Genomic DNA, 14,665 nt, shown 5'->3' with positions numbered 1-14,665 from the left:
CATTACAATAGACAAAGTTAGTATTAGGGTTAAATCTTCATTTCATATTTCAAAGAACCAAGACAAGTAACTTTATAATTAATCTATCAAAGAGTTAACAAGGAATATATAAGTTCCCTCCAAAGAGGGAAAATCAAAACATGTACTTATAATAAATAATAAATAGGGAGCAATACCACAACAAACAATGAAACTAGGTGGAAAATGATGATGTAACATTATGGTCAAATATACTGGGTCGTGACCATGACCATCTAAAAAAAGAGAGAGGCAGAAAGAGAGGGAAGGAGGAAAGCAGGAAGGAAGGGAGGGAGGGAGGGAGGGAGGAAAAGTCAAGAGAGACACACACAAGCTTAAGGCTCCGCTAACCTTGCCCAGTTGCTTGTTTTCATGCTCAGCCTGTTGAGACAATACGCTAAGATCTGCCCGTCGCCTCGGACTTTAGAGAGGTGAGAATCTTCTGTAGTGAAGACAGCCGAGGGCAGAGAATCTGGCCACAGCCCCAAGGCAAGAAGGGAGCTGCCCCAGGTTTCGTGTGCTTGCAGCGAAGAAACATGTTTCTCTAGGAGAGCCTGCACGAGCTGGTGGGAGACAGAAACACATGGTGTACGGTCCCCAGGATACAGTGCTCTTATCGAAAACTAGTGGAGTAATTAATGGCAGTCTTCTAGGCTCCCTGTGAGCCTCTCAACAGTCAAGACACATTTCTCAATACACAACATGACAAAATTTCACTTTTTCTGCTGAGAGGCAAGTTTCAAGGCATATTTAATCACATTTACGCTATTTTCCAGAAAAGTGCCTGGATACCCGATCTGTTACAGTATAACTGCAGGTGAGCTCTCTAAGGCCATTAAAGTTGCTGCCAGCAGAGCATCCTCCTACCTCCTATAGTGTTGTACTGCAGAAAACTGTCAGACACCTCACATACCTGCTGGTTTGCTGGGGAAGCCTGGGAGCGGACATATGCTTCCCAGCACGCTTTAGAAAATGCGCTGTCTAAGCTCAGGCCTCGCTGCAGATACTGCACGATGAGTGAGGCTGTCTGAATGAGGTTTGACACCGAGGACGCTGGAGAAGCTGTAAAGAAGAAACGGTGCCATCCGTAAGCAACAGATTCTGCAAAGTCTCCAGAGAAAATGGACAAATTTCATCTTTACATCAAACTTCCACCCGGGCACTTATCTCAGAAAGCCTTCCAAGTGGACTCCAGGGGGCTCACTAGTGAACTCAGTGAACCTGCGAGAACATTCATTCACGTTCGTTCCCTGCTAGCCTGCCTCCCCCACTCCCTCTCAGGGAGCAGCACGTTGTGAGGAAGTGACCGATGACTTAAACATGATAAAGCCTGGCCATATACACCCTCGACCTAAAGCTGATGAACATGGCACCAAAAAGCACCAGGGGCTTTGAAATCCAACTCAGTTGTCATTATTAACTGTGTGGCTTTCCCAAATTACTCAACCTCTCAGTCTCATCTGTAAAATGGAAACATAGCTTGCAGAACTAATAAGAGGCTTAAATAAGCAGCCAACATTGTACCTAACACAGAGTAGTTTACTTAATAAATAACATTTCATTGTTATTATTACTGCCCTTTCTTGTATCTTTGGACATTTAGAAGAAGTAATATCTGTTTTAAACAATTCCAAGTTCCCTCTTTATTCAGCCTTCAAGAGATTCAATGATGACCGTGAAAGATTTTCAGGACAACCTTCACCAATCTCAGTGTCACAAGTAATATTCTTCCAAGTGTGGGCCTCTGACTGCATGCCTCAGAATTCCCTGAGAAGCTTCTTGATATGGTGATTCCTGGGGCTCACCCAGACCAGCGGAACCCAATCTCTTGGCGGGCAGGGGCAGAAGAAGAGTAGCCAGTACATCTGTATTATTAATAGGCTTTCTAGGTCATTTCCATCTCTATGTACACTATATGCAAGAACTCCTAGACTAGCAGTCAAGTGGAACGACATGAACTTCCAGAGGAATAAACCCTGCAGAGGACTGGAAGTCAAGCACCTTACCTACAACAGCACTTCGGGTCTCTGAATGCAAAGCCAAAAGGGTGTCACACACGCTGTCCCCCACCAACCCAAGGCTGTGCAGTAGCACTTTCAGATCTAGGTCATCTGGGATGCTCCCGTCCCCGTCTCCTGAAATGTAGATTTCAAGTCCACGATTCCTCATAGCTCGGGATATTTCTCCATGAAGAGGATCCATTGAGAGAAAAAGTCTAGTAGTACAAGCAATTCAAAGGGGGAAAAAGATGTCAAAATCTCAGTGCAACCAACAGTGTAGCTCTGCACACCTGGCAAGGGCAAAGCATATGTGGCTCATCATCAGGAGCTGGACACTGCTGGCTCAACTCACAGATGCTGTCTTCATCTGCATTCTATCCTCTAGTTCCAAGTGCATCAATACAGCAAGTCAGTTTCTCTAAGGAACTAAGGGTTGTGTATCCACCTTGAGTGCTGAGGGCTGTAAAATTCTTACTCTCAGATATTTCCCAAATAAGCCAGTGCTAATTCATCATTCTAACTCATGTACAGAGAGAACAAAAAAGAGGAGTGTGTTCTCCAGAAACACTTAGCTTCATAATAGTCGGTATCCATCAACTTCTGCATCTAGCCATCTGATAGCTCACCCTTACCCCCAGAACTCAACAGCTGATTCCTGCTGTTCCCTCCTTGTACCAAACCTGCTTCTTTGCCAGTTTTCCCCTTTTTCAATGAATAGCACCCCATTTACCTCATTACTCAAGCCAGAACCTTAGGTGCTATCATTGCTTCCTCCTCTTCTTAACCCACAAGCCCATCAGCAAGTCCCACTGATCTGACTGCCCTAGTGTAAGCCATCATTTTTTGCATGAACTACTGCAAAATGCTTTTAATGGGTCTCCCTGCTTCCACCCTTCACCACCAACCCTAGGCAGGGACCTCATCTTTCTGCTGACTGAGTGTATAAATATAATATGTAAGGAGGCCCTAATGCATGGCCACCTCTGATATCCAGGTTGAGACTTTGAGGCAGGAATACCTGAAATTGGGATGTGGTGTTACGGTGGGAGTGGATCCATCGATCATTCCTCTCTCACTAACAGTGAGGACACCTCCAGGTTCCAACAAAGCATTCAAACGATCCAGCACCGATGGGCTGCACAGAGAGAACCCGAATGGTGGACAGGCCTGAGTGCCACACTGACCACTGCCCTGGCTCAGGCCTCTCACTCCTCCTGACCCACCCCCCACCCCCAGACAGAATTAAGATCTCTTAGCTGATTAATACCCTTTTCCACTCCCTGAAGGCACACAGCCTAGAGTCATAAACGTAACTGGATTTTAATTGAGGACATTCTGAAAGTGTTCAGAATGTAGAGAAGCCCGTCATCTGCCCTGCACTGCATTCACTGTGTAGGCACAGCAGCTTCACGCTTGTCCTTTTCCTTACTTTAGAATCAAGTGGTACAATTAGAATGCACATTTACTAAACGTCTGCTCTGTTATCAGAGCCTCCATTATAAAAATCTGTACTTCAGAATGACCCTAACAAAAGGAAGTTTTCTAAGGTTAAATGAAAACGTGTAACTCAAAGGAAGTTTTCGAAAAAATAATCCAACTTCAGTTCAGCTCAAAACTATCTGCTAGAACGAAAATCTTGCAGCTAATGACCAACTACCATTGTTCACCACAAGGGGAAGTCTACAGAATATAGCAGAGGATGTGCTTATAGTTAAGAAAACAGTGGATTAAAAACAGTAAAGCTTCCACCTGGGTTTCTACTTTGACAAGCATATCCCAAACTTTAGTCAGACCCACTCATGATTGAACAGAAGGTCCTTACTTGCAGAAGTTAACATTGTCCATCAAAAGCCAATCTCCAGACTTCAGGGCCTGAACCAACATGCTGTCAACCCATTCGAACGTGCCACGGCTGTGGCCACTGGCTGACTGCATAAGCTTCACCCCAAAGCTTCGGAACTCCTCCACGAGTTTGGCAAACTCTGAAATGTCACAGTCATAGCACTTAATTTCAAACCAGGGCAATCAAAAGCAAACAAAATAAAAAACGAAGAGCTTATTAAAAGAAGGCTGGAAATGTATGGCTCAGTTCTTAAAAGTTTCATAATAAGGTAAACGTTTGAAGAAGAAAATTAGGTTTGGGGATAGAAAATACTTCTTAAGGGCTTTCTGAAAGAATGGCTAGGAAAGAGTTGACTAAAGGGTGATGGAGAAGGTAAATAATCTTTACCTGTTTTAATTTCTCAAATGGCAGAAGGATAAAGCCTCCTACTTATTAATGCATTTATACCATATAAAAGTGCTATAAGTTTGCACAATGTAATAAATGTCATCAAACCAGGCTTCCTTTATAATTACCATGTCATATATAGTAACAACTGGTATTTATTTACTCTACAGTTTATATAGCCCTTTCCTGGAAATTTTTCAATTGGTCTTCCTTATTAGAAATTGATTCCAACCCTTTTTCGTATCACAAGGTAATATATTTCTGCTTCTAGCCATGAAGGATTAACAAGATTTAGACTTAACCTCACAGTGTCAACAACTAGAAACCTGGTAAACTATATGAATCACAACTACTTTCAGACACTGGAAAACAGACAGCCCAGAACTGTGACACCTAAGGGAAGGAGGCCCTATAATAGACTGGCTTTCGGCCTGAACGTAATTTCTAGATTGCAAAGCAGGGAGAGGAAACTCAAAGAGGTACTGAGATCTCACTGACTTGAGGACACAAACTGAAACTCAGGGAGATGGAGGCAACCTGAATGAGAGGCAGGATACTCAAAAGGAAAAAGTTATTCAAAGGGCTTCAGAAATCCAGAAAGAGGTCCCTGGGCCTTTGGCTCAATAATAATCTCCACGTGCAAGGGAAGGCTTAAATTCCATGTGTAAAAAATTCCAAGGAAAGAACTATTACTGGGGAGCTGTGAACTGAACAACTCCCAGAGTTCACACAGGGCTGAATAACACTCCAGTTCCCACCAATCAAAGCGAAGAGACCCCATGGAACAACTGGACCTTCAGAAGAGGTTACACAGGGCCATGCCTCAAAAGAGGGGTTAATTTGACTTGGCATGCATACACAGGTTAAGAGTTTAGGGACTCTTAACTTCTAGGTGGGACTTCTAGGTGGCACTAGCGAAAAAGAACATGTCTGCATATAAGAGGTGCAGGTTTGATCCCTGGGTCAGGAAGATACCCTGAAGAAGGAAATGGCAACCCACTCCAGTATTCTTGCCTGGAAAATCCCAAGGACAGAGGAGCCTGCTGGGCTACAGTCCAAGGGGTTTCAGAGTCAGACACGACTTAGCTAAGTTGACTCTTCTTAGCACAAAGAGTCAACGGTGATTTAGCACATAAAGGAGACTCTGGCCCTGACCTTAAACAGCTTAATAGCAAGCTTGAAAAGATAAAAATGATCCAAAATCAACTCAACAGCCTTACCTGCAACTCAAAGAAACCCTCAGAACACCAAAACACAGCACTCAGCAACTTGAATAAAAATGTCTAGAATCTAATAAATATGACTAGACATATCTTCTGGCTTTTTAAAGTTACTAAGTGCTGCATTCTGATGTTAATAAAGCTATTATAAAATATTCAATATATATAAAGATTTTAAGGTAAAATATGAAACACCTAGAATATATTTTAAAAGTCATACGTGTTTATCACAGAAACATTAAAATATAAATAGTTTAAAAAAGAAGCTATTTTCAATCAAAAATAAAATAGTAGTAGACAAGTTTTACAGCCAGCCTTTTAGACTCTATTGATATCCCTAGGAAATTACTCATTATGAAAATAAATCCTAAATAAAAAGCAGTATTGAGAATGGGCTGTGAGAACTTACCCTAGATATTTAAATTTTAACTGACTTACAGAAGAAATATATACACACCAGATTTCAGGTTTTGAAGTCAGAGAGGCTTGAAACCAAAACCGAGTCTAAACACATCATAAGACGACGACATTGGGCAGGTTACCTCTATGAGCATTTATTTCCCCATGTATAAAATGGAGTTATCTTTCCTTGTAATGTGGTGTTGTGAGGGTTAAAAATAAATATATTTTATACAGTGTCCAATTCTCGATACGAATTCAATGGTGAGTTTACAATCTCTAACAGTTAAAAAATATAAAGTGATATGGGGGTGGGTCTAGTCACTAAGTCGTATCCGACCCTTGCGACCTTGTAGACTGTATCCTGTCAGGCTCCTCTGTCCATGAGATTTTGCAGGCAAGAATACTGGAGGGGGTTGCCATTTCCTTCTCCAGGGGTATCTTCCCAATCTAGAGACTGAACCCTGGTCTCCTGCACTGCAGGCAGATTCTTACTGACTGAGCTACCAAGGAAGCTATAAAATAGTAATATATGACTTCATTAAACATATCTAATAATTAATTTGAATGAATGAGTAAAGAATTTCAAATTCAAATGGTGAGTTTGAATTGGAACATGATAGATCAAATCAGTAATGAAATCACTGTCTTAACTAAGAAAGTAAACGATTTGACCCAGAGCCACGGATACAATGTTGACGCAGCTAAAAGAGGGGGGTAATTTCTTCATCCTTAGGGAATCCACTATTCCTATGGAATAACTAAGGATTCCTTAGGAATAACCCATTATGAGCAGGTTTTGGAAATAAAGGATGGCAATCTTAGTGACAAGCTTCAACTTTTAATCAATTCTCCCCTACCAGCCAAAAAGCTGCACAAGATGGGAGGTGAATGCTTCCAGATCAACTGAGGAATTTCTTCCACCTTCTATACAAAATGAATAAACACATCCAAGCTATTAATTTAGACTTCTATTCTTCAGTTTAAAAATACTCAATTTTTTTGGAAATTATTAATAAGTTTAAAAAACAGGCCAAGAAAAAATAAAACCAGATTTGCATGCAAGTCACTGTGGCTGATTACTCACAAAATAAGTCAAACTCAGTAATCAATTTCTTTCCTTTGCTTAGGATCACCAATTCTGAATAGTTTACATCAGCTTCACTTTACTTTCTAGGAAACTTTCTAGTTCCAAACCTTGATTGTTAATAATCTAATCATCAAATTCATTTTTAAAAGTTGTGGGCATTGCACATACAAATGTATTACCTGTGGATGGACATTCTATGGGCAATGCCAAGTGACTGATACACACCCCCAAAGAGACATACCTGCCTTGGAGTAGGAGTTGATTTTGTTGTTGAGTCTCTGCATAAGCAGTAACACTGCTTCCAGCTTGTTGACAATCTCCATCGTGACACCTTTACCACCTTCCCCAAGATACCTGGGCTTATACGTCAGAAGGAAATGACTCCAGGCTCGCAGCACTACTTCTGCGTCGTCAGCACTGACAAGGAGGCTGTCTCTTACCAGGGCCCTGACTGTGCCCTCCACCTTCTCAAGGAGCTGCCTCCACGGCCGGATAAGATCAACCTGCAATTTCCAGAGCACGTGAATGCAGCATAGCCAATGGCCACTGCTTCCGTAGCAACCCCAACACAGAACACTGCACAGTTTAGTGCCCTGCCTAAAAATACAGGGGCAGATCAGTTACCTGCTCAAATCCACCCAGAAGCTCCGTAGTGTCCATTGCACTGTTCACGGCCATGATCTTCAAAGTGTGACCAGTAAGGTGTGCCAGGAGCTGAACCAAGCTGGTCTTGCCCACTGAGGCTGGCCCCACGAGGATGACCATCCAGCTCATTTGTACACACTTCATAACTGACTCCAGTGACTGTAAAGACTGGTGCAGGAGCGACAGGGGACGGCAGGTCGGTGGAGGAACATAGCTGCCACGGGAAAGCACTGAGTAGCCCAGCTGAAAAAGACAGCCCAGCGAGATTTCACAAGTGTGCCTGGAGTGGGAGCCGAAGCCAGAGAGGACTGTGGAAGAGCATCAGCCGTTTGCCTCACCTGAACATCATAGGGAGTGATGTGCAATAGCCTGGTTCCCATGTATGGGTTGGAATTTGAATTAAACACATCCTTGAACACAGCAATGACCTAAAGGAAGATGATGATAAAATCAAAATGCAAATCATTACATCAAATTCTGGGCCAAACCTTCTAGAATAAACACTAGTAAATAGGAACAGCAATATGAAAATCACAAAATTGTGAGTTATTACCCTTTTGAATTTTCCTATTAAAGACTGCATTTATTTAACTCTTCAGAAGGAAATAAATGGAAGCTCAAGAAAAGAGCAATAACCTCAAATTATGAGATTCCAGAGAGAATATACCATAAATTAAAACAGAGCTATGGAAACTATAGCAGATCTCAAGATAAAATATTAATTTGCTTTCAAGAAGGTAGAAGACAGAAGCATGAAGTTTATGGAGAACAATGACCATCATTTCCTGATACCTGCCATGTGCCAAACATTATATTAGGTGCTTTAATAGATTATTTCTGATCCAAATACCCTCTCAAAATATTTCTATTTCCATTTTATGGATATGGCAATTATATTCACACAAGTTATGTGATTTGCTCGTAGATGGTAACTGAATTTAAATCTAAGCCTGTCTGACTGGAAAAGCATTGTTATCCCTCTAAATATTTATGCAGAAAAGCATTATTTCTGTATTTACATTTATTTGTCCCTTCCTTAGCAGCAAGACTGTTAAAAACTTTTTGCTAATAGTATTCTTTCTTGCATTTCTTTCAAAAATCTAAGAGGAGATGAGGATGTATAAAAATCACTAATCTAGTCCACAGCAACAGCAAAGATTCCTGCCACCCAAAGTATTTACGATAAGTAGTGCATTCGAACAAAATAGCAATACTCATACTAATCAATGTACACTGGAGTGAAAATAAAAACAATAAAGACAAAGACAAAATGAGTGTCAAACACTAAGAGCCAAAAAGCACCACAGAAGAAAATGCTCCCTCCTGGGTCTGGGTGATTTTTGACCTTATATTTCACTCTTAAGCATACCACCTCCTCTCTCTGATGGTATACCAGAGTTAAAAATTACAAATTACTTTTACAACCTTTCTCCTTCTACTATTTTTCTTAAGTTTTCTTTTCCTCTCAGAAAACATTTGGTCAACTAAAACAACTGAATTGAAGGAGTGGTAGAAACCTTCCACACCTTACAGTAACTCATCATCTGACCAACATCAATTACTCAACACTGGCCAGTCTGGCCACAGTTAACATACTAGAGTAAGTTGATAAAGAAATTAAAATACCAACTGATGATAGGTGAATTATATAAAGTTGCATTAATTAAAAAAAAATGAACTGAATAATTTGTTCTGGTATAAAGACTGAAAGCCACTCACATGTTACACATGAGTTGTTAATGGTGGGCTGGATTCTGGATACCACATAAACAAGGATCTGTGCTCTCAGCAGCACAACCAAAGTGTCTGAGAGCCACATGTGCCATGGACAGCCACATGTTCACATTTCTGTTTCTAACTCACATGAATTTGTACTACTTTGTTACTTTGCTTGTGAGCAACTGTGATATAGTAGAAGAAATAGCAAGCAAAGTGGAAAGGTCTGGGCTGGCGAGCTGCCTCTGCCACTCAAAACACAGACTCCATGACTGAGCCTTGGATCCTTGTCTGTAAGAGGTCATGACAGCATCTCCTAACTGCAGCTGTTGTGAAATTTTCCATGAACTGCATTTTAAATACCACAAAGCAAAATGCATCCATTATTACAGTTTACTAAGCGAGGAATTCTGGTGTTATTTTCTACTTCAGTTCAGTTCAGTCGCTCACTTGTGTCCGACTCTTTGCAACCCCATGCATCGAGTACGCCAGGCCTCCCTGTCCATCACCAACTCCCGGAGTTCACTCAGATTCACGTCCATCAAGTCAGTGATGCCATCCAGCCATCTCATCCTCTGTCGTCCCCTTCTCCTCCTGCCCCCAATCCCTCCCAGCATCAGAATCTTTTCCAATGAATCAACTCTTCGCATGAGGTGGCCAAAGCACTGGAGTGAAGGGGTATTTTTTACTTTCATTTAGATACAGAATATCCTCCCTTTTATCTATTTATACTTTCTAGATTAAGTATTTTGCAATTTGACATTTATTTAAAGGTAGAAAACCCTCCTCTTCTACTTGTTATCACCTCTCTCCTCCTGCTTCTCATCTTTGTGCCTGGAACCAAGGTGATGGAGACCAAGCCTTTATTATTGCAGGGTGATACTGTTTAAGAAGGTAAGCGATCATGGCAATGTAGATAGGTAAGCAAACTGTGTCCTCTAAAGCAAACTACACTATGACACTCTGAGACAGATTAAGTTTTTGTTTCTGCCCTTAATTTCTAAATTTCCAAACCGTGTTACTGAGTTTGGTACTGTTGATGCAAATACAGCCTTTCTCTCCCTCAGGGAGAAATCAAAGAAATACAAAGAGCAAGCATGAAACTCACCTTTTCTTTATCTTCCTTGGTTCTCATTCTCTCACCATAGACCAAAAACACATGCTGACCAGGATCGTAACACCCAGGGGACTGGTCAACGAGCATCAATTGACACCAGCGGAAAAGGTCGCGGAGGTTGAATTCCCAGGGTCCTCCTATTTGCCCCCATTTCTTTTCAACAGTCACTTCATGATCAATCTGAAAAGAAAACACCCTTACTGGGAAGCACCTCCCACTGCTCGGGACTGTGTTAAGTACTATCAACATAGTACAAGTGCACACATAATCTGAAACACATTAACAGGCTGGATTCAGCTGTCTCCTCCCGACTCAGGCTTCTCCATGCCAGGAATACCCTGTAAGCATTATAAAATGATACATGCAACAAACCTGAATTACTGTAACTCTCAAATGAGTAGCTTGCCTTCCACTAGGAACCACTAGGAACTTTTCTATATGATTTATCTCAGTTGCAGAGACTGGTAATGAGGTAGTATTCCATATTGAGAAAACGATGATTCAAATAAGCCAGAAATATAAAGAACAATTAATGCAAATAGGTACTTACTTGGTTGTTGAAAGCAACCATTTTTTTAACAATATTTTTGTCAATGGCTGGAAACAGAGTACTGGCAATGAACTCCATGTCAATTACTGTAAGGGGATCCACAAAGACCTATAAAATCCAAAAATAACATGAAAAAAAACCCATCATTTCTCTTTACCAAACATGACTGCCATGACCTAAGTAGTATTTTTATTTAATACCAAAGGAACAATGCCTTAGAAATATATATATCTCATTTACAGACATTTCTTTTCTTGCATTCTCAGGATATGGAATCATATAAAATCTTTGAAATACAGAGCAGAAGGTTTTCTTGTTAGCTTCATTCTAATGGTTTGGAGAAAGATACCTGCAATTAATATTTTAAGAATATTTGTAATTTTAATCTATTATGTAAAATTCTCTCAAATATCTGGATGGTAAGTATACAACATTCATTTTTAAATCTGATCAACTTCTCAACAGTTTTGAAATTTTTCATATAAACTTCTTAAAAGATACTTAGTAAAGTCTTAATTACCAAGAAAGGAACATTAAAGAAAGCTAACATCTAGAGGCATTTCCAAGCCACTACTTTGAAAAAAGATGTTAAAATAAGTAAGTGTATGTACACACACACACACACACACACTGCTGTGGCGATAAAAACAGATACAACTATCAGTGGTGATTGACTTTGGTATGGAGAAATTGGATTTTTTACTCTTCATGGTAGTTTTTTGTACTTTTCTGAGATTAATGCACTATTTTCATTATAAAATAATTTTTTAATGTTCTAACAGACACTTAACAAGACTGGCCTTAATCCCTGAGCACAGTAATAGAATCCTCCAGATGGTGGTGATCTTACTTTCCTCCATCTGATAACACACCAGGTCCTCTTAAACCTAAGATAAAGGACTCATACCAGGAGAGAAAAGATGACAGCAATCAGTCACACTAACAGCCATCACATCCAGACATGAAATCGAGAAGCAGACTATTACACTGAGCCTGTCTCATCCTCCTAGTGGGCACCCTCATAGCTATTATTACCCCTGGGACCACCTTTGGTTTTTGGGCAACAGTAAATCTTACCTGAGTGAATCTATTTAGGAAAGACCTGGGCAAGCCCTTCCTTCCGCCTCCTTGTCTAAAAGGATTTTGACAGCCAAAAATCTTGGTTTTCTCATGCTGCACTTGAAAGCTCATTCCTAACTCAGGAACATAGATTTCTCCTCGGTGGTCAAAACAAGCATTGAGTCCTTCCAAGACTGACTGAGAAGCCAAGTTAAGCTATTTGGAGAAAAAAGTGCATATTTATTTTATATGCTATTCAGCTAAAACAAAAAACATAGGAATAATACACATGAAAAGTAGTCTTATCTTCAACAGGGATAGGGACAGAGTTCAAACAACATTGGTAACACAGTGTTTGTTAAGCTGAAATGACATGTATTCAGTCTACTATTAATATTTCATCTATATGTTAAGAGAAATTTGGGGTGTATAAAATAGCAATAATTTTTAAGTAAACTGAATAGTCAGACTAAATTCTTTAAAAGCAGTTAAATTAGTCTCAAAAATTAGGCTGTATCTGTTACCTGCTCCTATATTGGCCTGCTTTATAAATTATAGCTTACCAATACAAAGATATCTCATGCTTAAATATCTGGGAATTTTTAAAAGAAGTAAGCTAGCTCTTTACATACTTAAATAAGTAAACATCCTTTCTTAATCAAGTAAATCTGAATAAAATCTCCAAACGGTTTTCAAAGTCATGATATAAACCACATAACGTGGATCTAATGATGCCAACAGTTTTGTGAATAACAAGTATGAGGATTTGTGTGTGTCCCAGAAATGAGAAGAGCTGAACGGAGCTAAACTCAGCTGAGTTAGAGCTCAGGGATGTGAAGTATTGGTGGTTTTTAGATAACATGGAAAACCTCAACTGTGAAATGTGAATCAATAAAATGCAAATGGGCCAAGAATCAGATTATATTAGAATTTCAAGTGCCACATTTACACAAGCACTCAAAGCACAAACTCTGCTATACACCCCCATACGAGTCAAGTTCTAAAAGCTGCTCTTACATAATGACTTCAAGTCCAGGTTGTCTGGCAGTCCCTACATGCATTTCCACAAACTATGATTCGGTCAACAGTCTCAAGCTTTGAAACTAGGCATTCTTTTTTTTTTTTTTTTCTGGTTAATGATTATCCTATCACCTATCTTTCACCAAAAATTCAGCAGGGGGTGGGGGGTGAGGGTGGGAGGGAAGGGTGGGGAGACGGGCAAAATCTGTCCCTCTCTTTAATCTCTTCTCAAGATGAGTAGGAAGCAGCTCAGCAGAAAAGGAATCCCATGGCAGTCCTGTCACTGCAGACTCAACGGGGTACAAATCTAGGGAACCTATTGGGGCCTGTGTCAGAAGTGATCTATGATACTTTCGTCACTTATTATCATTTAACCTGCACCACTGCTTGCTCGCCCTTTCCTGAACACACCAAAGTTTGTTCCACCATCTTAAATTTGGGCCACCATCTTAAATTTTAGTGCATCACACCTCCATTCTCTCTCTAGCTGCCTGTCGGTTATGGAGACCCAGCACTTACGTGTCTCACGATGTGCTCTAGTCTTCTGGTCACTAATCTACCCCCGACCTGCAGGTATAACACTGACTGCTTTCTCACCAGAGTTCTGTGTGGGTCCTCCTACTATAACCTTCCCCAGCCTTTCGGCTGAAATGAAGTGGTCTGGCACTATTTGTAAACTATGTTTATCTCTGAAAATAAATAGAAACATAGCAAGCCTACCACAGACTAGAGAATAAAACTAGTGAAGAGGCAATGTTTTTCTGGAGGCTAGTTCACAAAAGTAGGAGAGTCTGTAGGTGATACGCAGAGGGGCTTCTGTATGTGCTTTTCTGACTTTCCTTATTCGTAAAAGAAACCACAGAGGATTCTTTTCATTGGAGAATTTGTCTTTACTAGCCAACAAGGTGATCTGATGCAAAATGCCCTCAAGTTATGCAAACTCTGCCCTGCTCCTCACATGTCTGATCCCATCTGGTGGCCTGATGGGCTGTCCTCTCACCTCATCCAACACAACCCAATGGCCTGCCTTCAGGGCTGCCAGCAAGGGGCCATCACGCCAGGCAAACTCTCCTCCCTTGCCACCCTCAACAGGTAGATCAGCTCCAAACAGGTCTGTGATGTCCTATGAGAAAAAAAAGAAGTGAGGGAAAGCCAATATTATATAAAAAGTTAACTAGATCCCAAGACCCCAAATCTAAAATGATACTTAGGCCTCATGCCACTTCTTATTCTTATACCCAATGGAGAACTAATCAATTTCAAACCAGGAGCCCAGGAGCACCTTCTCATCACAGCACTCTAAGAATCTATCAACTAGAGTCCTAGATAACAGTTTTCAACTTTGGCTGTGCTTGAAAACAAACTGGTGAGCTTAAAAAACACCAAAACAATGCCTAGGCTCTGCTCCCAGACCCCATCCCAGAAGATTCTAATTTGTCATCTCTGTCCCCTAGTTTCATAAGATTGTTTAAAGGTCATTTTATCTGTAATTAATTTCTTTAGAAAGGACAAAGACAAACAGGTTATATTACAATAAATACCAAAGTGGGTGATTCTATCTCAAAACAGAGTAAAGCATCTAGAGAGACTAATACTACAGG

The 14,665-nt window shown here is 40.6% G+C and overlaps 1 protein-coding gene across 2 annotated transcripts in view; it reads right to left on the bottom strand.

Moving 5' to 3' along the window:
- Positions 1-14,665, bottom strand: part of MDN1 (midasin AAA ATPase 1) — a 140,565-nt gene that overhangs the window by 59,176 nt on the left and 66,724 nt on the right. For both annotated transcript variants that reach the window (XR_015133133.1, XM_086317723.1), the window contains exons 37-48: positions 14,065-14,187; positions 12,063-12,260; positions 10,986-11,093; positions 10,427-10,615; positions 7,941-8,030; positions 7,582-7,845; positions 7,199-7,460; positions 3,841-4,000; positions 3,037-3,153; positions 2,025-2,233; positions 932-1,080; positions 370-581 (exon numbers count right to left, since the gene is read on the bottom strand). Coding sequence is in view for 1 of the 2 variants with exons in the window: in XM_086317723.1 (XP_086173849.1) it covers positions 370-581; positions 932-1,080; positions 2,025-2,233; positions 3,037-3,153; positions 3,841-4,000; positions 7,199-7,460; positions 7,582-7,845; positions 7,941-8,030; positions 10,427-10,615; positions 10,986-11,093; positions 12,063-12,260; positions 14,065-14,187 (2,081 nt within the window). In the remaining variant the exon portion in view is untranslated. The remainder of the gene's footprint in view (positions 1-369; positions 582-931; positions 1,081-2,024; positions 2,234-3,036; positions 3,154-3,840; positions 4,001-7,198; positions 7,461-7,581; positions 7,846-7,940; positions 8,031-10,426; positions 10,616-10,985; positions 11,094-12,062; positions 12,261-14,064; positions 14,188-14,665) is intronic.

This window comes from Bos grunniens, chromosome 9 (genome assembly GCF_055505025.1).
Source record: "Bos grunniens cultivar Pamir isolate PY7600 chromosome 9, Bosgru_T2T1.0, whole genome shotgun sequence".
Classification (NCBI taxonomy): domain Eukaryota; kingdom Metazoa; phylum Chordata; class Mammalia; order Artiodactyla; family Bovidae; genus Bos; species Bos grunniens.
Note: the sequence above shows the minus strand (reverse complement) of the source record. Positions and strands in the feature narration are given on the sequence as shown.